The sequence below is a fragment of the Phasianus colchicus genome, chromosome 22 (genome assembly GCF_987193195.1).
Source record: "Phasianus colchicus chromosome 22, bPhaCol1.hap1.1, whole genome shotgun sequence".
NCBI classification, from domain to species: Eukaryota; Metazoa; Chordata; class Aves; order Galliformes; family Phasianidae; genus Phasianus; species Phasianus colchicus.
Window position 1 is genome coordinate 2,546,571 of NC_143457.1, and position 25,001 is coordinate 2,571,571.

Consider the following 25,001-nt stretch of genomic DNA (forward strand, 5'->3'; position numbering starts at 1 on the left):
TCGTTATACACCCCCTCTCTGCAAAGTCCCATTCCCTTTTGCAGCCCCCTTTGCAAAACCCCATTTCCACCCGCACCCCCACTTTGCAAAACCCCATTCCCTTCCACACCCCCGTTCGCAAAACCCCATTCCTTTACGCACTCCCTCTTCGCAAAGCCCCATTCCCTTTCGTATTCCCCTCCCGCAAAGCCCCACTCCCTTCCTCACCCCCCCTCCCTTTTCACACCCCCCCCAAACCCCAACCTCTCCATCCCCACACCCCGCCCCCTCCCCGCCCCTCTCCCCTCCCACCCCCTTACCCCCCCCACCCCCACACCCCCACTCACCTCTCTCCTCCTCTTCCTCCCTCCCCCTTCCCTTAACCCCCCCCCCCACCCCCCCCAGGCCAAAATCCTGCACATGATGGACGACAACAGGCAGCTGGCGCTGCGCATCGACGGCGCGCTGCAGGCGGCGGGCCAGGAGGTGACGGCGCTGCGCGCGGAGCTGGCGGCCACCGGGCGCCGCCTGGCCGAGCTGGGCAGCGAGCCGCCCATGGAGCACGGCCCGCAAGGTGGGCAACGCTTTTTTTTTGTTTGTTTGTTGGTTTGGGTTTTTTTTTTTTTTTTTTTTTCTTTTCTTTCGCCTTTCTCAGAACCGGCTCCCCTTTTTCCCCGCGCCGTTTGCTTTACCTGCTCGCTTCCTGCTCGCTTTCCTTTCCCTTCCCCAACCGGTTTCGTAATTTGGGAAGTCGGCGCAGCCATCTTCTCCTCTCCGGAGCGGCGGAACGGCGGCGGCGCTCGCTGCCGGGCAGGGGGCGGGGGGCTGCGGGGCGGGGGGGACCTGCGGGCTCAGCCGGGACCCCCCCCCATTCGCGGTCGGTGTGTTCGGTCCGCCCCTGTGCCGCCATGCGTGGCCCCCGTGCGCCCCTCCGTGCGCCCCTCCGTGCGCCCATCCGTGCAGCCCCCCCTGTGCCACCCCGTATGCACCAACCCCCCCCCCCCGTGCCCTCCTATGCAGCCTCTCTACCACCCTGTCCAGCCCCTCTGTGCCACTCTGCGCAGTCCCCCCCCCTCTCCTCCCCGTGCCCACATACAGCCCCTCCGTAGCACCCTGCACGAATCCCCCCCCCCATACCATCCTCTTCACCACCCCCCCCCCGCCTCGAGCCATCCTATGCAGCCTCCTGCATGCCGCTCTGCATGATCCCCCCCCCCAGGCCACCGTATGCAGCCACCCCATACAGCCCCCGTATCACCTTGCACAGCTATCTGCACTCCAATCCTATGCAGCCCCCCCCCGTAGCCCCTCTGTGCCGCCCTACGCACCCCCTGCATGCCACCCTATGGAGCCCGTGTGCCATCCCATACGGCTCCCTGTGTGCCATCCCATACAGCCCCCCACGTGCCACCCTATGCAGCACCCCGTGCCATTCTACGGTGCCCCTATGGTACGCTGCATGATAGTTTGTGCCATCCTCCATACCCCTGCCCCCCCCCAGAGTTATGGGCACACAGCCCAGGCCAGGCTGGCAATGGGGTGCAGGGAGTTGGTGCTGTGGGTTTGCGCTGAGCTTTGCAACTGGAGAGGAGTGGGGGGGGAGTGAGGAGGGGGGAATTGCTTCTGCATTGCTCTGGCTGAAATTCAGTGCTTTCTGCTCAGCCAGGCACTTGCTGTTAGCTTAAAGGATCTGAATGCAAATAGATCTGTAAATTCCCCCCGGATCATCACGGGCTTGTGCCATAATTCACCCTAAGCAGCCACGGTGTTGGGGCATGCATGGTGCGAGCCCTCCCCTCACACCTCTGTGCCACCCATGGCACTGAATGTTGTTTCCCTGTTACTTATTTACTGCTGTTGTCCCTGGAATGGGGTTGCATGTTGCTCAGTTTTGGGGTCGCTTGGGGCTGTTGTAAGGCAGCATCGCCGCTGCACTTGCACCGCTGTGCCCCGTTGTGCACGGTGTTAATGCAAATGGATTGTGAAGGATTCATTGGTGCATTTGTTCCTGTCAACCTGTTGGGTTTTGCTGTAGGAAGGATGGATCCCACCTGTTAAACATCACCGGGGTCCATTCCCCCATGTGGGGGCCATGTGGAGGGCTGAGAATGCACCCGGTGCTGTGGGGTTGGGTTGGTTCTGCACTGAGGATGGGTGTATGGGTTGATGGTTGGACGTGGTGATGTTGGAGATATTTCCAACCTTAATCATTCTGTGGTTCTATGGCATGGTCAGTGGGTACCATGGGGATGGGTTGATGGTTGGACACGGTGGTCTTGGAGGCTTTTCCAACCTTAGTGATTCTGTGGTTCTTTGGCATGGTCAGTTGGCACAATGGGGATGGATTGATGGTTGGACTCGGTGGTCTTGGAGGTCTTTTCCAACCTTAGTGATTCTGTGGTTCTGTGAAACATGCATCTCTGAACAGCTCTTAGAAATAGGAGGATCAGCAGAAGTCCTGTGGTGCTGGGAATGGGCTGGGCAGCCATCAGCCTATAGGTTGCAGGGGTGAATTTGGGGTTTGAAGGTGCTGAGTGGTGTGGTCCCCAGGTCTCATTGGCCATGTGGGTGCTGTGGGCTCATCTGAAGCTCTGTGAGCCTAGGTCAGTTCGTGCCTGGCTCGTTAATTAACGCTGCCTTTGTGAAATGTGTTATTCATTTAATTAGGGTGCAGCTCAAGACAGCTCGAGGTAATAACTCTGCCCTTTTTGTGCGCACTGAGACATCTCCGTGCTGCAGCGTGCTATTTCTTGTGGTGAGGTGCCCTTCAAGGGCATTTTACTGTAATTTAAACCAAAACTGAAGGAATTCAGCAGGGTGAGGGCAGGGCTGGTCGGTGGGCGTGCATACGGAGGTAGAAGTGGAATTTGTATGTTGTCCCAGTCCTTTGTGTGAGCATTAATTGCAGAACGGTTGGGTTGGAAAGGATCTCAAAGACCATCCAGTTCCAACTGTTGCCATTGGAATCAGGCACTACATCAGGTTCCCCAAGACCCCATCTGATCTGAACCAGATTGGATGATACCCAAGGTCAGGGAATGGAGCTCTGAGCACTGATGGAGGTGTGAGTATCCCTGCTCACTGCAGGGAGTTGGATTAGATGGCCTTCAGGGTCCCTTCCAACTCAAAGCATGGTGGTCAGCCCATCTCACCCAATGCTTTTGCTGCAGTCTCCTCCCGGCGTTAAACGTAAAACACCTTAATTAATTAATGTTGGCAAAGTGCTTGAAGATGTAAAACACAATCAGTAGCTAAGTGTTATTGATAAGACCTCGCTCAGCATTCAGCTCATCTTGCTTCGAAGCATCAGTTCCGCACGGTGCTTTGTATGCTGGTTTGCACCGGTGGGGATGCTGGTGTGTGCATGAGTACGTTCACCACTCATCTTCCCCACTGTTTGTTCTTCCAGAGCTTGTGAGCTGGTGTTGCAAAGGAACCTGAGGAACTCAGATATCACAATCCAGTCGGATATTGGAGCAGTTATGCACCACATGTATTGCAAGCTCAAGGTCTTGCTGGGCTATTACTGTTACAGTGGCGTGCCCTGGGAAATCAGTGTGTGCGTAGTAATATCCACGTGGTTGCATTAGATTCCAGCTGGCTGCAGCCAGCACTTCAGGTCCCCGTCACATCTCAGCTTTTGATGTTAATTTGAAGTATCTTTATGGATCTGCAGCTTTCCTATTCATAAGCCTCATTTGGCGTGGTTAGCTTAAGCTTTAGCACGGTAATAAATGATGATTCCTTCCTGTCCTGCAGCACTGAGCAGGGCTGTGGCTCGAAGTGAGGCACCAAACTTCAGCTTGAGCACGGCGCACAGCAATGCTTCCGTCTGCAGCTTGTTAAAATTCAATTCTCGTAATTCCTTGTTGACAGTGACGTGTGAGATAAAGAGAATTGGAGGCTGACGCAGCAGCTTGCACAACCGGGGCGTGCAAAACCCCCGGTGAATCGGCCATCCTGGTGGATCGAGCCCTTCTGATGACTTCTGTTTGCAAAAGTTATGGGTGTCGTGGAAAAGGGAAGGGAAAAACTCATCCCCACCCCACCCCCATCTGGCTGAGGGTTGTGGTTTGGGGATGTGGTTTAGCCGTGGGGCAGTGAGCACATGATGGAGCTGTCGGTGTCCCTGTTTGGTGTCGGGGAGTTGGACCCTTCATGGCCATCTGCTCCCTTCCGACTCGGATGATTCTATGATTCAGGTTTTCCTTTTTGCAACAGCAAGCAGAATGCAGGGAGCTGGCGTTGCTGATGACAAGTAGATTTCTGCAGAGATGCACCAGGATCGTGCCTCTTCTGCAGGCACAGCGAGGCCACGGGCGGTGTTTGGGTTTTGTAACCCAGCCTCTGTTTTCATTTGCCTTTTATTTCTTATACAAACATGGGTTTTGCAGAAGGGGCCGTACCTTTGTGCTCTTAAAACACCACTGTAAAACCATGTGACAGCTGCGTGTGTAGGGACGTTTGAAAGAAGAAAAGACAGACTCACAAACCACCTCATGTTTGGATGTTCAAAAAAATGAAAGTTATTTTCTTTTGTTTTGACTGCTCTCTTGTTTATTTGTCCAGCATGCAAAGGTACCTTGCAGCACCCATATCTGCCCTTCTTATAGCTGAAACCCACAGTGCAATTTCCTGAGCGTTGGGATAAAGGGTTATCATGCACAAACAGCACATTGACAGATCGCTTGGCCACCCACAGCAGGAGGGTTGTCCAGTCCTGTATGCACACCATTGAAGCACCAAGATCGTAGAACCATTAAAGGTTGGGAAAGACCTCTGAAATTGTCCAGTCAACTGCCTACCACCACCATTGCTCATTAAACCATGTCCCCAAGTACCACATCTGCGTGATGGTACACCTAAATGCTTGAGCTACAGCCTGTTATTTTTAAACAAATTGTCCCTTTGAAGCTAACTGGGAGGAATGCATTGGGATTGCTGTTGGCCATCGCTGGTAGACAGAGTGGGAAGACCCACTGGGTCTTGATTAGCACCACAGAAGCATTGCAATGCCTTTCAAAGCTGCATTAAATGGACCCACTGGAGGAGTAGTCTCTTCCCTCCCATCCTCCCATCATAAAGCAGTGTTTGTTGTGTGTTATTATTATTATTTTTTTTTTCCAAAAGACATCTCAGATTGCTGTAAGATATTATTGCAGATCGAAATTTGCTGTAGGCGTACAGGTCCTGGAAGCGTGTGCCTGTTTTCTGAGGAGATGTGCTGTGTTCGGGGTGGAAAGCAGAGCAAATTGATTTGAGGAAGAGATTTGAGGAATTGAACTTTGATGTCTGGGTTTAGGCAGTCTAGACGCTCTTTCAAGCTGTAGAAAGGGGAAAAAGATTCTCTCAGAAGAAACTTGGAGATGGCTGTGAAGGCTTTAGTAGGATATGCTGAGATTTCCAGGAGGAAAAAACTCCAAATTCAGCTGTACTTGGAATTTTAAGTAGTGTCAGCCCTGCTGAGCCCATTGGGGGAGCGGGGGCATCTGTAGGGCCTCCATGAAGGGGTCTGTAGGACCTCCATTGGGGAGGGTCTGTAGGCTTCCATGAAGGGGTCTGTAGGCCTCCATGCCTCCATGGAGGGATCTGTAGGACCTCCACTGGGGGGGGTCTGTAGGCTTCCATGAAGGGGTCTGTAGGCCTCCATGCCTCCATGGAGGGGCCTGTAGGACCTCCACTGGGGGGGGGTCTGTAGGCTTCCATGAAGGGGTCTGTAGGCCTCCATGCCTCCATGGAGGGGTCTGTAGGATCTCCATTGGGGGGGGGTGGTCTGTAGGCCTCCATGAAGGGTTCTGTAGGACCTCCATTGAGGGGGGGGTCTGTAAGGCTCCATGAAAGGGTCTGTAGGACCTCCACTGGGGGGGATCTGTAGGCCTCCATGGAGGGGGGGGTATGTAGTCCTCCATGGAGCAGGGTGGTTTGTAGGCCTCCATGGAGGGGGGGGGGTCTGTAGGGCCTCCATGGAGGGGGGGGGTCTGTAGGCCTCCATGGAGCAGGGTGGTCTGTAGGGCCTTCATGGAGGGGTCTGTAGGGCTCCATGGAGCAGAGTGGTCTGTAGGGCCTCCATGGAGCAGGGTGGTCTGTAGGGCCTTCATGGAGGGGTCTGTAGGGCTCCATGGAGCAGGGTGGTCTGTAGGGCCTCCATGGAGGGGTCTGTAGGCCTCCATGAGTCTTCCCCTCAGCCTCCTCTTCTCTGGGCCAAACAAACCAAACCGGTTTGAATGCCTTGTAGGTTCCTCACAGCCTTTTTTTTTTTTTTTTTTTTCCATTTCAATGAGATCGTGTGTTATCTCGGGCTGAGATTCGGGGAGATTTATACAATGCTGCTGTGGTTTGAGGACTGGGGTGCCGTGTTGTAGCTGCACGTTGTGCCTGGTGCTGCGCCTTGCTATGTTTGTGGCTGTTTTCTACCTTGAGAGGCAGAAGCAACAACAGCAAAAAAAAGCCTGGATGAAAAAGTCTTGAGATCTTTGCCTGTTAATTAGTCCGACAATAACGTGATAGTGATCACAGTGCAGGATTAAAAACCCATGTGCTGATAAGGCTTTAACTCTACTTGTTGGCGGCAGTAACCCGTCCTGATAGCATCGATGAGTAGAGCTGGCGGTGTGTCAACGACAGCTAGTCCATGGTGGGACATCACACCTCTGACCTCGTCACCACGCTCAGCCATGGCACCAACGTGTTGTTCGACATTGCCTGGGGACCAACCAAGTCCCAGGGAGGTGGTGGGGTCACCATCTTTGGAGGAGTCCAATGTGAAGATGTGGCACTGAGGGATGTGGGCATTGGGCACGGTGGGGATGGGTTGGGGTTGGGATGGATGGATCTCAGTGGTCTTTTCTAACTTTCATGATTTCTGTGCTTCTATGAAAATCCCCAGTGCTGGGATGTCTTATTTTGCTGTTGGTGGCCACAAGATCTTCTCACTTTCAGGAGAAGAGTGGGTTTGTCTGCAGGTGATGGCATGAAGCCATTAAGCACACGCTGCTTCCCTTGGGCCGTGCTTTCAGCCTGTCTTGAATTTCTTTAAGCGTGTGTATTCAGTTCAGAGGGTAATACCATCAATTAGACCAACAAGAAAGACTAATAAAAACCAATAACCCTCTGTAGTGTGCTGGGTTTATCCCTGATTAGCGGGGCCGCTCTGATCTCATCGTAAATCTGTGTGTGTCATTAAGAGAGAAGTATTAAATTGGTAATTAACGTTGCCAAAAAGTTATCATCGTGCTTTCCGTTGGAGAAGAGTAGGAATTGGTGGAGAAAATAAAGCAGCGTGGGGCGTTGAGTGGAGATAAGGCTGAAGTGTGACTGCTGCCCTTTATTCCATTGTGTTGGGGATGAAATGTGGGGAGTGCATCCGGAGCAAAGCAGATCCCACAGATCTTGGTACAGATGCTCATGCTCAAGCTGGATGAACATTGCCCTCAGCCACGCGCAGCCATTTTATTTCCAAATTTTAGCCCAAACTTTCCTTGGTTGAGGCAGCAAAAAGCGCGTCTTGAATTTGCTGATGCATTTCATCACAATAAAGGGGGGAGAGGTGGCGTGCAGGGAAATTGCATTATTCATGGCTCGTTGCTGCGGGCACTGTCGGATGCATCCGTGCAGCTCGGTGCTCAGCTCTGTGCAGCTCAGTGCTCAGCTCCATGCTCAGCTCTGTGCACCCAATGCCCGTGCAGCAGAGCAGAGCCCACACCGTCCCAACCTGCTGGGATCTGCCTGCGGCGGGTGCTTCCCTTCCTGCCTGCTTAGCCAGGCAAGCAGCAACCTGCTGCGCTCCCTAGTTTGCTTCGTAGAAACGATGGCGAGCCAGGGAGATTTTCTTTATTTTATTTTATTTCTGCAGTGGAGAGTGGCAGCACGGATAAGGAAAGTTTTGCTCTTTGTGCAGATTGCACTGGAGGTTCATCCTTGTTGTCTTCTAGCTGCAAAGCGAGCGCTCCTCACCTTGCAGCCTGTTGCACAGCCAGCTCTTGGTGCAGACGACACACCAAAAGCAGCCATTGCCCACCTGCTCCCAGCCATCGTGCAGTTGGGCACCAGCATCCTCCTCGCTCACGGCCAAGAAGCTCTCAAGGCATTGTTGGTTGGTTGGGAACGCTGATTGCAAGGCTTGTCCCAACTGGTTGGAGAAGAGGGATGGGCTCTTCCCAGGACTTTTTTTTTGATGGTGCAGGAGGAGGGGAGCAGGTCTGGGCTCTCCCACCAGCTGGAGGCTGTGCTCTGGCTGTGCTGCTTGGGGCGGGCGATCCCACCCATCGTGCTAATCCTAATTTGGGCTGTGTTGGGTGAAAGCTGCCGTGCTTGCGTCACATTATGTCTGCCAGCAGTCTTTTCTCAAGCGTGTTCCCAGCGCTGCTCGTTGCCCCATGACCTGCACCTAGAGGCACTTCTCCCCTGTGCATATATGGGGGTGCCAGCACGCCCACTGGGCTCGTGGGTCAGCCTGTTTTCTCAGGTAACAGCAATAGGACAGGAGGTGATGGCCAGGGAAGGTTCAGGTTGGATATTAGGAAGAATTTCTCAGAAAGAGTGGTAATTCATTGGCATGGGGTCACCATCCCTTCATTGTGAAGATGTGGCACTGAGGGACGTGGTCAGTGAGCATGGTGGGGGTGGGTTGGAGTTGGACTTGGTAATCTTAGAGCTCTTTCCCAACTGTAATGATTCTATGATTCCCAGGGCTCTGTAGAGCTGGAGCTCATGTCCAGGATCTTAGTGGTTGGGGATCGACCCAACAGCTCTTTGGTGTGGAGCTGCTTCTGGCTTCCAAGCTTCAAATGCTCCCAGCTGGATGAACCCCAAATGCCCATTCACCCTTTCATTAGCAATTAAACAAGCTCTTCTGCACCCTTAGGAGCATTCTGCTCATTGCCTGCTGACCAAAAGAAGCATGGAGTTTTACACAGGTGAAAGATCCCCATGCAACACAACACAACTGCTTGTAGAAAAGGGTTTTCTTTTTGTCAGATGGCCAAATGCAGAGTTACTTCCAGGACACATAGCAGCCTTCTCCATTTGGGGTCTCCATCCTCATCCTTCTCTGTTTGAAGTCTCCATCCTCATCCTTCACTGTTTGGGGTCTCCATCCTTCACTGTTTGGGGTCTCCATCCTTCACTGTTTGGGGTCTCCATCCTTCACTGTTTGGGGTCTCCATCCTTCACCATTTTTGGGTCTCCATCCTCATCCTTCACCGTTTGGGGTCTCCATCCTTCACTGTTTGGGGTCTCCATCCTTCACTGTTTGGGGTCTCCATCCTTCACTGTTTGGGGTCTCCATCCTTCACCATTTTTGGGTCTCCATCCTCATCCTTCACCGTTTGGGGTCTCCATCCTTCACTGTTTGGGGTCTCCATCCTCATCCTTCATTGTTTGGGGTCTCCATCCTTCACCATTTCGGGTCTCCATCCTCATCCTTCACTGTTTGGGATGTCTGTCCTACTTTTAAAGTAAATCACTGCAATGGAGGATGATTGCATCTGACCGTTCCTGCCTAGAATGCCGCGTTTGTATTTCGGTGCGTTTCATCCCTTGGCTCCACGTCCAGCTCCTCTGGGGCAGCACAGACCCAGGCAGTGTTACTGTGCACAATGGGACATCTGATGTGTCAGCACTATCAATGCTGTGGTTGAAGGGAAAAGCACCACGTTGATGAAGTTCACAGCCCGTGATGAACTTGGTGCTGCAGTGGGCTTCGCTTCTGCCCGTGCATCGCCTCCTCCCCTCCTCTGCTTTGTTTGCATTCCTAATCATATCCAGCTGAAACTGTTAAAAGTGAGCTCAGACAGAAAATATTTGTGTGAAAAATGTTAACACATTTTTTGGAGGTGGAAAATGTTTTTAAAGGGAGAGTGGGTTTCTCTGGGTGTTCTGTTGGCATCTGCTGCGCCGTGGCCATGTTGGAGGCAGGTTGCTCTGTGTCCCAAATTGAGAACACAGGGTTAGAAGCGTGGAGCCGAGCTAAGTACAATTAATTCTGGATGCTAAGTGAATTAATTTGCCCTTCTTTTAACCCCCAATCCACACCAACAACACTCAGGTTATTAAAAGGATGTATTAAAATAAAAGGAAGTGTTTAGTCGGATCGTTATCTTTCTTGTTGGTTGGAAGAAGGATGTTGTTTTAAAGATGAGTTACTATTGTTGTGGTCCTGTTATGCCATCTCGAAGACTCAAAATGTTTTGGATTTCTCTCATTTATTTTGAAAACATTTTGCAACTGATAATTTCTTTTATCTGCAACAACTTCTTTTCCAACTTGGCTTGGGTGCAGCTGGGAGCACGTGCTGAGAATGAGTCCTGCATTGGGAAAAGGAACAATTTCTTCTTCAGAAGAGCAGTGATGTGCTGGAACAGCTGCCCAGAGGGGTGGTGGGGTCACCAACCCTGGAGGTGTTCAGTGTGGAGGTGTGGCACTGAGGGATGTGGTCAGTGGGCATGGTGGGATGGGTTGGAATTGGACCGGATGGTTTTAGAGGCCTTTTCCAACCTGAATGATTCTGACTCTACAACATGATTAGCAGACATGGTAGTGATGGGTTGACGTTGGACTGGATGGTCTTAGAGGCCTCTTCCAGCATTATTGACTCTGTGATTCTGTGAGGTGGGTAGTGGTCATGGTGGGATGGATGGCTTGAGCTTGGACTGGATGATCTTAGAGGTCTTTTCCAGTGTTTCTGACTGCATGATTCTATGATGTTGTTAATGGGCATGGTGGACTTGGCTGGACGGTTGGACTTGATGGTTGTAGTGATCTTTTCCAACCTTCACAATTCTATGGTTCTCTGCTCCATCACACTGCTATCACAACAGCACCATGCCCCATCTCCTCTACCTGAGCCACTGCAGGTGCCCATGGGTGCTGCCATTGGGTGCAGCGTGGGATGGCAATGCTTGATCAGATGTCAGAGACAATCAGCTGTTATTTTGTAGAAATTAATCATACGTTCAGATCACACTTGCAGAGTTGTGGGAGTTGTTTTTTTGGGAGGGCTTTTTTTTTTTTCCTGTTGTTTTACTAATTGCAATTGTTTCCCGTCTTCTGATCTATTTTACTTTGTAATAAGGCATAAAATTCATTATTTAAGTGGCAGCGTTGTGATAATTGGATGAGTTATTTTTGGCAGGGATGATTAGTTGGTAAGTACAGATTGATGGCTCGAGCTGTGCCGTGCTCCCCTGGTATTTTGGCTCTGGGGAGGTGCACGGTGCTTGCACCTTGCTCACAGCCTTGCAGGAGCTGGTGGCATATTGCACCGAGAGACTGAAATAAGTTGGGTCTGGTGTCTTTATACTGCAATGTGTGCAATGGGTCCTCATCCCAAATTCACTGCTGGGGACGTTGCAGGAGCTGGCTGTGTCCTAGAAAAGCTTTGTCCCTTTGCAGACATAAAGCCACATTGTTTTTGTCCCTGGAGTTCATTGCAGCACTTGGGACAATGCAAGCTTTGTCCCTGCTGCCCAGGGACGCTTTCTCCTCTCCCCCCTGTGCCTGGCTTGTTGCTCTTTATTTGCACTGCAGAAGCTGTTTGCAGGATTAAGGCTTTTTTAGCTCGTTTGCAGACTGCTTAACGAAGGGCGTGGGTTGAATGCAGAGGTCTGCAGGGCGAGACGCCCGGCGTTCTCTGTCCCAAGCAACCAGGCCAAGGAAAACAGCTCACACGCATGTAATTAAGGATGTGTTTTTGGAGTCCGAGCCCTCTGCCTTCTCCAAGATGATCAGAACTGTGCTGCTGGGTGAGTTTACCTGGAGCCGAGCCACCACATTATTCAAGAGCAGAACTCTGGAAAGAAAGGGGAAAGCACAATCTTTTGTGTCCCTCGGTCACCCCTTCCCAATGAGCATGGGGCTGTGCAGCTCTTATTGCCTGACTGTGGGTTTAAAGAACCATAGGATGGTTGGGTTGGAAGGGTTGTTAAAAATCGTAGAACCACAGGACAGCTTGTGTTGGGAGGGACCTCAAAGATTATAGAACCATAGGATGGTTGGGTTGGAAGGAACCTTAAAAAAACCATCCAATTCCAGCCCAATGCCATGGGTTGGTTGCCAGCCATGGGTTTGTTTCTACCCAGAGGTGAAGCCTTGGGATGCTCTCTACAGTGGTGCTCAGGGCTTAACCCATCACTTGCCACATGGGGATCTGTCTGCAGGCAGTGGGATGCTTGCATGGGCTTCAGAAGTAAGATTGCAGACTGCAGTAAAAGCAGTGCAAGAAAAGGATCTACTGAAGTAAAACCAGTGATGTTGGGCTGTGTTCCCAGTTCCTCCAGGATTTTTGAATCTGTTGGATTGGGTTAGGGAAGTGCATCAGGGCTCAGCAGCTGGGAGGAAGATACAGGAGGGAGCCAAGAATACCCTCTATCCATCCATCCATCCTCCTTCCATCGCAGCCTGGGATTTCCAGCCACTTTTCACCCAAATTGTAGTGTTGGGATAACAAGAAACGGCGTGTTTTACAAGAAATGGACTGTGCTTTATGCACGATCTCACCACTAAAGAGGGGTCAGAGTGTAAGGCAGTCGAGTGCTGCGTTGCCCTGGTATGTTTGCCACGGGATAATGGAAAATTCCTGTGAGGAGCCTGCTTGATCTGGGGCCAGAGGAAACAGGATGAAGCCTATTGCCCTGCGGAGCGATAGAAGAGCACACTGAGCGCCTTCCGGTGCCTGCTGCCAGTGCTTTTATGGGCTTGAGGTTTACGTTTTAAGAAGAAAAGTAAATGCGCTTAAGGTCAATCCATGATCTTGCCAGGCTTCTTGGGTCCTGTTTGTGCCATTCCTTCATAGGATCACAGAATGGCCTGGGTTGAAAAGGAGCACAATGCTCATCCAGTTCCAACCCCCTGCTGTGTGCAGGTCACCAACCAGCAGCCCAGGCTGCCCAGAGCCACATCCAGCCTGGCCTTGAATGCAGGAATGGGGCATCCACAGCCTCCTTGGGCAACCTGTTCCAGTGCCTCACCACCTCTGTGTGAAAAACTTCCTCCAGTGCCTCACCACCCTTGTATGGTTTTGGAGGAGTGCGTGCATTTGGTGGGTTGATGGATGGACTGGGTGATCTTAGTGGTCTTTTCCAACCGTAAGGATTCTGTGTGCAAAGGCAGTGATAGCTTTGCTCTTGGGTTCCCAAGATGATGGGAGTATTTGTGGCAGTGTAGGTCCCCTGTGGTTCATATCCTGACCCATCTACCCAGCCTTTGGATGCCAAGAATGCTCCATAGGATTCCTTATCCCTACAGCTTTTTTAATTAGGGAGCTATGCTTTAGCAAAGCCCTGCGCCCAAGGCACTGAGCACCTCCAAATCCCTTTCCTCCTCCAGCAGTGCATAATGCCCTCAATCCAGATCAGCCATGACAATCCTATGGATGTCCCCCTCATTGTCACCCTGTTACATTTTCCCCTCTCACTTACCTTTCATTAATTGTCTTTCGGAGCTATCTGATGACTTTTTTTTCCAGGGGATAAGCCTGTTAGAGGTAATTTGGTTTGCTGAATTTCCCTTCCTCTAGGCGATCTCCCTAATAGCTGCCTCAGAGGATTTCATCTCGTTTGGTAGCAGGACGCAATTTTGTGTAAATATTCTGTTTCTTCATGGCCTTTTTGCTGATTAAGGTCTGCTCTTTCTCTGAAATAAACTGTCACATAGAATACTTCTGAGAGGGGAGAGCCTCAGGGACGTGTAGTGCATGTTTGGTGCTTTGGAGTGAATTGCCCTGACCAAAATGGTCAGGGTCCAGTGCTGATTTGTCCCAGTTTCCCCAGTGTCCCCAGTCCCACTCTGACTATTCCTAATGTCCCCATTGTCCCCACTGTCCTGATGTTCCCCGTCCCACTCCTTCCATTCTTAATGTTCCTGGTCCCAATCCAGTGTCCCAGTCCACTCCCACCATTCCCAGTGCCCTCAGTGTCCCAGTGCCATTGTCCTCAGTCCCAGCATCCCCAGTGCCAATGTCCCCAGTCCCGGTGTCCCCATTGTCCCCAGTGCCACTCCCACCATTCCCAGTGCCCTCAGTCCCAGTATCACTCAGCATCCCCAGTTCCCATGTCCCCAGTCCCACTCCTTCCATTCTCAGTGCCTTCAGTGTCCCTGGTCCCAGTGCCCCCAATCTCACTGCTTCCATTCCCTATCTCCCCTGTCCACATGTCCCCATGAGTCCTATTCCCATTGCCAATATTATATTGTTTGGGACTCCTCCCCCCCCCCCCAAAAAAAAAAGGGAAGAAAAGGGAAATAATGATAATCCACAAATTGAGTGTGCCACAGAAGGCAGAGTAGAGAGCCTTAAGAAATCATGGGATATCCCCTTTTTATGCCCAACGCGAAAGAAAAAAAAAAAATAACAGTCTGATAAACCAAACCTTTCCCTTTTGATGTGCTCTGCAAGGATGTATGGTTTTTTCCCTGCCCAAGTCAATGCTGGATGGAGGGTCGGGAGATGACAGTTCTGCTCCTGCCCGCGAGTTGCTGAATGATCTCCAGCATTTCATTTGATCTCCCTGCGCTTCACTCTCGCAAATAAGGACACTGGTAATAGCTTTCTATTGTTAAAGCTCTGGTAATAACTTTCCATTGTTAAAGCTCTTGTATAGAAAGTGCTTTATGGGAGGGAGAATAATTATTGTAATCGTTTACAGCAGAGGCGCCGCAAATAAAAGTTTCTGCAGTATAGGACCCTGGTTCTTGTTGAAGGGAATTATTAGAATAATTGTGGCTGGAATGACCAATAAAATGTGAATAAGGCAACTGCTGCTATTGAATTGACGTTTGATGGAGAGCTGGATGGCTGAGAGACAGAGCTCACAGGTAGAAGGGGCAGATTTCCATTGGAGGCTCTCTGCTTGTGGGTTCATGGTGCACGTTGGCACCCATCGCTCCAGGGGTGTGCAGTGTAAGCAGGAGCAGCTGTGTAATGTACAGTAAGGGAAATGGGTTCCGACTAAAGGAGAGGAGGTTTAGACTGGATATAAGGAAGAAGTTTTTTATAATGAAGCACTGCACAGGCTGCCCAGAGAGGTGGTGGAGAACCCAAGGTCAGGGAATGGGGCTGTGAGCACTGATGGAGCTGTGGGTGTTGGACCTGATGGCCTTTAGGGGTCCCTTCCAACTCCAGCCATTCTATGAATCTGTGATAATGGTGCATGTGGCACTGGATGCTGCAGTTACGGGACGCTGGGGTAATGGAGAGGTAGATAAGTTGGCTCTATAAATTTCTGAACCTGGCTCCCACCCCGTCCCTTATTGCCTTTAATTTACAGCTTGCTAAAAATAGGCAGTGGAGAAAGCTTGGAGCTGCTGAAACAGAGCAAGCCCGTAAATCACTTGACAGCTCATTTCCTTATAGCAAATACCTTGCTCTTATGACTATATGTTTAGATTAAGGGAGGAATAAAATGTAGCAGCCGCTGCTGATTTCAGCGGGGTTTCGTTTTTCTTAGGAAGAAATGGCATCAGTGCACGGGAGGGGGGTGAATCACATTGGTGCTTCCTTCCTTTATGCACAGAGATCCCCAGCCACTTGGCCAGCAATGCCTGACCTGGGCACCCCTTCTCAATCACTGCCATGAAGGGACCTGCCCCAGAAATTCAGACTGTGCTACTGGGACAGGCTGCCCAGGGAAGTGGTGAAGTTACCATCCCTAGAGGTGTTGTAGGACCATGGAGGTGTGACAGTGAGGGACGTGGTCAGTGGGCATAGTGGGAAGGGTGGGATTGGACTGGATGGTCTTAGAGGTCTTTTTCAGCCTTAATGATTCTATGACGTGGTTAGTGAGCGTGGTGGTGAGGGATTGATGGGTGGACTGGATGGTCTTGGTGGTGAGAGGTTGATGGGTTGACTGGATGATCTTGGGTTGACTGGATGGTCTTGGTGGTGATGGATTGATGGGTTGACTGGATGGTCTTGGTGGTGAGAGGTTGATGGGTTGACTGGATGGTCTTGGTGGTGAGAGGTTGATGGGTTGACTGGATGGTCTTGGTGGTGATGGATTGATAGGTTGACTGGACGGTCTTGGTGGTGATGCGTTGATGGGTTGACTGGATGATCTTGGAATGCTTTTCCAACCTCAGACACTCTGTGATTCCATGTAGGATCATGGTTAGTGGGCGTGATGGAGTGGGTGGACGATTGGACGTGATTGTCTTAGAGATCTTTCCCCATCTGAATGATTCTCTGATTCCTTGAAAGCTGCGTATTGCAAATAAGGGTCGTGAGATCAGAGCTGTAATAACAGCCTTCATTTTCACTCATGACATTCGTGTTTTCGATGGGTGAAATTAGAGCCCTGCCTTGCTGCATGCAGCTTTTGATAATCAGAGCTGTGATCTAAGCTTCTCATAGCAAACATTTGGGCTGGCATGAGCTGTGCTTCCCACTGTGACCATCCCTGCAATAGAATCAGGGCTACAGCTCCTGTCTCCTGAGCTGCTGCTTCTCAACCTTGATGTCTTGGCATAAAAAAATGCAATGTGACAGCCAGGGGTTGTATCACTGCTGTACACTGCTGCTATCTGTCTGCACGGCACGACAACAAGAAAATTGAGTTATCAGTGTCCCAGGAGGCAGGGAACAAATTTAGGTCCTGATCTTGCATATGCTGACCCTGCAGATAAGCTGTACTGGGTGGAGTCCATTCAGCCCATGGCATTTGTCCTTCATCTGCTCAGGGCAATGTATATTGCAGCACAGAGTCACATCTTGCACACACCTCATTTCTTAGATTCTCATTGAAAGCAAGGAACAGGCTTCAAATTTAGGATGTTTGGGGTTTGTGTGCTCTGCACTTTTGCTGCTGGGCTGGAGCAGGTGGTTAGGATCCCCTGCAGCTTCCATCCCATTGCTGCTGGAGATGCTCTGGTCTTGTAATTCAGGGGGATGTGTTCAATTGAACCATAGAGTCATTAAGGTTGGAAAGGACCTCCAGGATGACCAGGTCCAACCATCAGTCCCCTCCATGCCCCCTAACCACGTCGTAGAACCATAAACTCATTAAGGTTGGAAAAGACCTCCAAGATCATCACATCAAACCATCAACCCAAACACAAGACACCAGTTCAGAACCAACCAAACCCAATCCCACAGCACTGGGCGCAGTTCCTGCTCTCAGCCCCCCGCATGGCCACGATGGGTTAGGGACCAACCTCACCCTATGCTCTGATGCTACGGACTTAGGGTTGCTTTGTTCCCTCCATAACTAAAAGACCCCCAAATGGACCATGCTGATAGCAGAGAGCTTTCTACTATACTGAGAGCCCTGGGTGATGAGTTCCCAACTGCTTCCAGTGCCAAAAAGGAGGATGAATAATGAGCAGCAATAGCTCCATGCAAACATTAGCATCCCGCTCGGGCTGATAACAGTGTGCTCCCTTTGAAGTGCCTTTAAACACTCTTGGTGTTGCTGGGATTCTTGTTTTCAAAAATTCTGCTAGATGCCAGTTTCTCTGTTTTCTTTTAAACTGCTTTAAATTGATGTTTGTTGAGTTAGTTGAACTCACGGCGAGCTTCGCCTGAGCAAGAGGAGACAGCAGTGGTTGAGTCATTAATGGGAAATGAATACGAAGCAGCCCCAAATCTGTAATCTCTGCCCCACACAAGAAAGCTCTGCTTTTAGGAGTAAATATAGGAAAAAAAAATCAGTTTGGCTCTAATTGCTTTGGATGTTACAGCCAGAGTGTGAGGAGACGATAAAAGCTGCAATTCAAAGCTCAGCAGCGAAGTGTTGCAAACCCAGCGCTGGGATTTGATGCTTCATCCACGGTGCTGAGCTGAGCATGGGGATGTAAGGACAGTGCTGCTCCTCCCAGGGGCACCTGGTGGTCATTCACCATCTCCCAGTGGTGTCCACTCACCCAAATGGCTCCATTTGAGGATGAAATTGCTTTTTTAACACTTTCCCACTGGGACTAAAATCCCTTTGTATGCAGTGATACCCAGCAGTGTGTCTCTAGCAAAAAGCAACGCGTTAAATCTCCATTGCAGAGCAGCTTTATCTGTGGCATTGGGTCAAGCTGTGAGTGTGAATCTGCTGTGCAAATCATTCCCCGTTGAGATGCCACTGGGTCTGGGTAGGGAGCTCGATGCTTCTGTGTTGTCTTGAGGTGTCAGGGATCCAATCCCTGCCCATAGGTGCAAATATTTGCAAAACTAAGCTAGGATTTTGTCTGCTCTAAGATGACTTTGAAAGGCTTTGCCACTCCTGGTCCCCTCCCACTGAATCACGATGGAGGCTTGGGTGTGAGTTGAATCATAGAATCATTCAGGTTGGAAGAGACCTCTAAGATCCCCAAGTCCAACCCCAACCCATCCCACCATGCCTGCTGACCCTCAGTGCCCCATCTCCACATTGAGCACCTCCAGGGGTGGTGACCCCACCACCTCCATGGGCAGCCTGGTGACATTCTCCATGCTCAAGGTGCATGAAGTAGAAGAATGAGGATGCCACAGAGAATGTGCTTCTCCTGCCCAAATCTTACGTTTTCTCTGGGCTCTGCCAGATAGAAGCTGACAGTGAGGAAGGACAGAGGAGGGTAAGAAGAGCAATCTACCGCTTTCATTATTCTGTATGCAAAGAACATCAAAAGCACTAATGGAAAAGGCTTTTTGTATTTTTCATCAAAGCACTTGTTAAGATTTGGCAGGCCGATTTCTTATCGGTAAAATATTTATGAATGGAGAAGCTGGGTCATGATTTGGGAAAGTCAGCAGTGAGTGCTGCCTCCTTCTGTTCTTAGAGGTCTTTCCAACCCTAATGATTCTATTCAAGTTGGGTATTAGGAACGATTTCTTCTCTGAAAGAGTGGTGATGCATTGGCACAGTGGTGATGCATTGGCACAGCTGCCCAGGCAGGTGGCAGACTCACCATCCTTGGTGGTGCTCAACGTGGAGATGTGGCACTGGATGTTATCAGTGGGTTGAGGTTGAACTTGGTGATCTCAGAGATCCTGTATGATTCTGTGACACAGCTGAGAACACACGATGGTGATGAGTTGATGGTTGGACCAGATGATCTTGGAGATCTCCTCCAACCATGTGATTCCATGACAGCATTTGGGGGCTGCTCACTGTGCCCACTGGGGTCAGAGGATGATAGCAGGGGACTGCTCCTGCATTGTGGAGCACATCTGCAGTGCGTGGAGAGCATCAGAGCTCTTTAAAATTTAAAGCAGTGCTGCCACCCGAGTGTGGTGTGCTTTAAATATAGAGCCTTTGAAATGCGATCGCTTTGGTCATCGAAGGATGGGAGCTGAAGCAATATAAATATTTATAGCATGCAAATGAGCACCAAGCAGGAGAGCAGAGCTGGGTTAGTTCTTGGCCGTTTCAGAAAGTTGCCTATAATTTCAAGTTTTGACCAGATGTGGAGGTGGATAAAGCCCATAAAGATACGACCGCTCGTCACATCTTCCTCGTGCGTTTCTGCAAAGCGCCGAGCTGCCCCACATCACTACCCAAATAACATCAATAATTGAGGGCTCAGCCTGGGCTGTGCTCAGACAGCCTTACCCTGCGGGCAGATGTTCCTGCTGGCACCTGCTGGGGTGGCACAAGAGGGAGGAGTGGGTGCAATGCTTGAGCGAGCACAGCAGGAGCTGTCTGGGTACCCAGACTGTTATTGGTGGGCAGGTCCAGATGGGGTGAAACAAAAAGAAATGGCTAGATGCAGCACAAGTGGGGCTGCTTTTATGCTTTTATATGTATGTTTTGTAAATACACTGGATTTATCATTCCCTCCCCCCCCTCCCCCCCCTTTTTTTTTTTTTTTTGATTGACTGGTTGCGTTATGCTGTTCTCTGCAGCCCATCTATAGATGGCAAGGTGTCTGTGCCAGCTAATACATCCTTTTGCCTGCACTGGTTAGGATATCCTACATCCTTCCCCAGACATCTCTCAATAGAAGGGACATCTTGGCTAATGGAGGGGGCAAAAAAACTGATTATCCAGGCCCTGAGTCCAAGTGTCTCTTGGTCTCCATGAAGATGCTGCCCAGAGAGGCTGTCCCATCCCTGGAGATGTTCAAGGCCAGGTTGGATGGGGCCCTGGGCAGCCTGGTCTGGTATTAAATGTCAGGTTGGTGGCCCTGCTTGTGGCAGGGGGTTGGAAATTCGTGATCCTTGAGGTCACTTCCAACCCTGGCCATTCTGTGATGCTGCTGGGGTGAAGCTGTTCTGAAAGGAGAGCTTCCAGTTGTGCTCCTCCAATAGTTACCCAGCCATTGGCTCATCCAACAACTGGCTATTCCAACAATTGGAGGAGGACGTGTGAGGCAGCACTGAAAACAGAGCTCCTCAAAGAGCAGAAGCACTGATGGGCAGGGAGGGTCATTAGTCTGAAGTGAGTGCTTTTCCTATACATCTGAATTTTGGCTGCAGGAGCAGTCTTTAATTTCTTCTATGAGCGTCGTGGTGGACAGTGCTCTGAAATAGAGCCTGTATGGTGGCAATAGCAGGCATGATGGCTGCAATTTAGGTTATGTATTTGTTTGAGACAAGAGCAGTTGCTGCTGAACACCTGATGTAATGAGCACTGCGGAGCCTGCTCTAAAGATGAGTGCTTTCCAAGTTGCTGTAAAACAGGAGGATAAAAGAAATCAGGCTCATTTTTCTCAAAGGGCCATAACATCCTTTAAGGTTTAATTCTGCTTAATATTTTGCCTGTCCTCTGTAGGCTGTGCTGTTATGGTTGCACCGATCACAGCCGTCCTGTGGATTTAGGGAAGCATTCGAGGTCTGTGCTCTCTCTTTCCCTTCCTTTAAGCCATCCTCAGTGCACGTCAGCACAAAACACACAGCGCTGCATCAGCTGGGGAGCAGCAGGCAGGATTGGAGCATGAGCTCTGGTTTTGGTTTTTCACTTTTCTGCAGTTTTGGGTTGAAATAGCAACCCACTCTGCTTGATGTGTTGGGGACCTGGGCAGGAGGTACGATAACTGAGGGGGCTGAGATGTTCTGGGGTCATCATCAGCCTTATGCATGAGATACAGATGTCCAATTCCCTTACAATGAGCAGAGACTAGATGACTTCTAAGGGTCCTTTCCAACTCAAATCATTCTATGGTTCTGGGAAGTGAGAAGGGACATCCTAACCATGGGGATGTCCTACCATAGGGACATCCTAACCATGGGGATGTCCTACCATAGGGACATCCTAACCATAGGACATCCTGCCATGGGGACATCCAACCACGGGGACACCTGCCAGCCCTGGGTGATGCCTCCATGCCTTGTTGCTCCTCCCATTCCCATCTTTTCTCCAGCCCTTCCTCATCTCCATTTCAGATGATCCCCTTTTGAGGTAGGGAACACAGTGAACCTCACGTGTGTCAGTACTTGGATTGGAAACCCACTCAGGGCGTTTCATAGTGGTCACTGTCTCCTTTCACTGGCCTTTCATTTCTTCAGTAAATGGACTATTTCTTCTTTAATATCCTCTGCAATCTTCGTTTCAGCCTCCACTTATTCCCTTATCACTTTCTCTGCCCTCTAACCTTCCCGTTTTCAATCTCCATGGTTTCTAAAGCGCTTCCCCAAGGGCCAGCTGGTGATGTCCTGCCTTGCAATGCTACTGGAGGGCACAATGGACAGTTGAGCACGTTAATTTGTTTTAAGAGAGCTTCACTGCATAATTGCGCATGTCTGGAAGCAAAATGCATCCTGTCTGTTTTCTTTCTCCCTAGTATTTTACTCCGTTGGTCCCAGCACTTCATTACAAGCTGATAGGTTCCTTGCAAACACTGAAGAACAAAGGCAGAATGGGTCGTGTTCAGCAGTTGTGGTAGAAAGCAAGGTCGAGGCCAATTTTTTAATGGGGAAAAAGAAAAATGATTGGATCTTCATTAAAGGGAGTTTCAAAGCAGTAAGCAGATTTTGTTGCTCTGGTGGTCCTCCACAAAAACCAAACTCTTCTGGAGTTGTTTTGGTCCTCTTTGCCCTCTGCATGCCACGCATTCCTTGTGTCCGGATGCTCTGGTGTCTGCTCTGTCTCATTAGTTCCTTGTGACCCTGCTGGCTCTGTGCCTTTTTCCTATTGCTTTTCTCCTTAGAGGAATTCCCCTTTCCTCCCAGATTCCTGTATTCAGCATTCTCCTTAAGGGAAGATGAGTACAGTGCAGGGAAACGGGAAGAATTTTGGTCAGCAGTGCCTTGCTTTTGGAAGCACCCAGCGTGGTTCTCCAAGGACCATGGTACCTCAAAGCGCCCACTTTGGGTTATATTGGAGCAGTATTTTACATCTTCGTGATGACAGAGTAGAGACCACTAAGCAGGTAAACGCTGAAGCCACAGAAAATCGTCCTTGCAAAGCTCCCTGGGCGGTTCATGAGGGAAGGGGAGATGCATTGACTTGGACAGCTACTTATAGAAAACAGATGTGCGAGTTAGAAAACACAAGCAATAAATCTGAAGCCATATGGCAGCACTTTCATGAGTGTTTAGAGTCACGGCTGGCCATGAATGGCTCTCAGTTTCTCTCCTGCAAGAGGAGCTCGCCGTCTCTTGTAAGACATGGAAATGGCTTTGTTTGCTTTCGCCCCTCAACCTCAAATCCTCTTAGGTGGAAAAACCTGCATCCTACAGATGTTCCTTGTGTGTGAGGGCTTTGGGGTGTGTGTCTGGGACAGCTTTATGGTTTTCCCATTTCGTGGTGGTGTCACTGCCTGCAGCTGGCACTGACATGGTTGGCTTTCACCTATACTACTGTTGGGTTTTAAGCAGTTGCAGAGTTGAGTTTCATGCTAAGAAAGGGCTCCTTGGCTTCATGGAGCTGTTCTGGGGGCTTCGTGCCTCCTCCAGACCCTCACACCGTGGCCATCCTGGAGGTATTTTTGGGAATAAACCCTTTCTTCCATCCCATGTCCAAGCTCTTCCCTTTTTTCCCCTTCCCCAAGCTTATAAAGAGAGAATTTCCAAGACACCTATTTTTCTCATCATAGATGCGTTGGGTTTGGTTTTGTTTTGTTTCTTTTTTTCATGCCCATCTAAAAACTGCTTTTCAAGCAGGATGGGGCTCAGTGAGCTGTGCAACCTCCTCTGCATGGAAAGCCAATTCTGCAGCCCTCCGCTCGGCGCGTGGCATCAGCTCCACTGAAGTCTTTTATACGGGAGCTTAATGAGTTTATCTGTTATTGTCTTAAATAAGCCTTCTATGAAATTGGAGTCCTCTCCCACAATATCATAAGGAGATTAAAAAGAAAGCTCGGATTTATGGGAAGCAGAAAGTGAATGCATTTGAAACCTGAAGAAAGACTGTAGGAAAGTATCATGAGCAAGTATATTAAACTTAGGATCCCAGTTTAACCCAGTGATTACCATTCATTGGGGCTTTTTTTTTCCTCATAACTTGGAAACTGATTAGACAGGAGCCAAGGAAGGGGAGAAATACGTTGATATAAATGAAAAAAACACAACTCCATCAACTTAATTTGAGCAGTTCACATTTCCACAAGATAGCACTGCCCCATCCTGTGGTTAGCACTGCTTTGCCATATCCCTCACCCTCTTGCCCCAGTGATGGAGCTGTGTTAGAAACCCCACTCTTAGTAGGGGAGACCATGGTGTCAGTCCTTGGGATTCTGGCATTTCTTTGCACATGTCCCAGCAGGCTGATGTCCCTGCTGCAGCAAGGTTTGGTCATCGGTTCATTTCCTTCTCCCTATTTATGTGCTGCTGCAGCCTGACCATCCGACCAATTCCTTATCCACCAAATAGTCCAGCCTTCAAATCCACATCTCTGCAATTAAGAAAGAAGGATATGGCATGGGACCACGTCAAAGGCTTTGCATGAGTCAAGGTGGACAACATCAGTTGCCTTCCCTTTGTCCCCCGATGCTGTCACTCCATCACAGGAGAACATCAGATTGGTCATACACCATCTGTCCTTGGTGAAGTCTTGGATCACCTCCTTGTCTCACATGGAGGGTCAAGGGTTGAGTGTGAGGGTCTTAGGAGGGTTGCATAGTTAACACTGACAAACCTCATGGCATGGCCAGGCACAGAAGGGCTGTAAGATAATGGAGGGTGCTGGCTCACCCAGGCTGCTTTGGAGATGGCACACTGGAGGCACGTTAAACAAGGAAGCAATGACATCTTTGCCAAATTACCTTGTTCAAATGATCATAGTAATTATAAAAGGGGAGACAGATGAGGATAACAGATGGTCTAATAGCACAGGTGAGGCTGTAATATTGAATGGAAGACCTTTAGAAACATGCAGGGACTTGGGAGGCATTGGGTTGGGGCTGGAGCTGTGGGTCATTGGCAGAGGTCTGTGGGGTTTGGTGGGACCAATGGTTCTTGGTTCTGCCTTTATGGAGCCTGCTTACTTTGAAGATTTTTGGTTTGGTTTGTTTGGTTTTTTGTGTTTTTTTTTTTGCAGTGGAAATGGTAGCAAGAAGTGGAAATTTGTACTGTTCAGAAGTCAGGGCTTCTTGTGGCAGTTGGCATCACTGAGTCTTGTTTGTATTGATTGCAGCAGAGGCAATTAAGAGGTTCCCACTGCTTTCACTGGGAGCTTTCCCTGCATAAGGAGACTCAAAGCAGAGGGGGGGCTATTATGGGGCATAAGCACAGCACAGGCAAGAGGACAGGCTCTGCAGGCAGCTCGCAGCCTTGTAGAAGCTGAAATATTCCCAGCTGGCATAGTGTCTAACCAAGTACCAGCTCTCCATCACGTCCCATTGGCTTTGCAGCACGTATACAAGCAGATGGCATCCCATCTCATCCCAAACCCTGGAATTGAGGCCACTGGGTCTCATCACAGAGGCTGATGATCATCAAATCACAGAATGGATGGAGTTGGAAGGGACCCCTAAAAGCCATCAGGTCCAAGCCCTGCACTAAGCAGGTACACCCACAGTTCCATCAGTGCTCAGAGCCCCATTCCCTGACCTTGGGTGCCTGCTGGGATGGTGTACAGACCAACATGTCGTTACCCTACAGCACATCTCCAAAGTTCATTATTCCCAGACGCTCGTTGGGTGTTGACGTTGAAGGGAAGCCAAGGGCTCAGTCCTTGGCTGTCGGGGCA

General features: G+C 50.0%; 1 protein-coding gene across 2 annotated transcripts in view; it reads left to right on the top strand.

Annotated features, from left to right (window-relative positions):
- The window catches only part of KAZN (kazrin, periplakin interacting protein), a 147,162-nt gene that overhangs the window by 95,150 nt on the left and 27,011 nt on the right, over positions 1-25,001 (top strand). For both annotated transcript variants that reach the window (XM_090123321.1, XM_031613526.2), the window contains exon 3: positions 385-553. In XM_090123321.1, the coding sequence (XP_089979447.1) occupies positions 385-553 (169 nt within the window). The remainder of the gene's footprint in view (positions 1-384; positions 554-25,001) is intronic.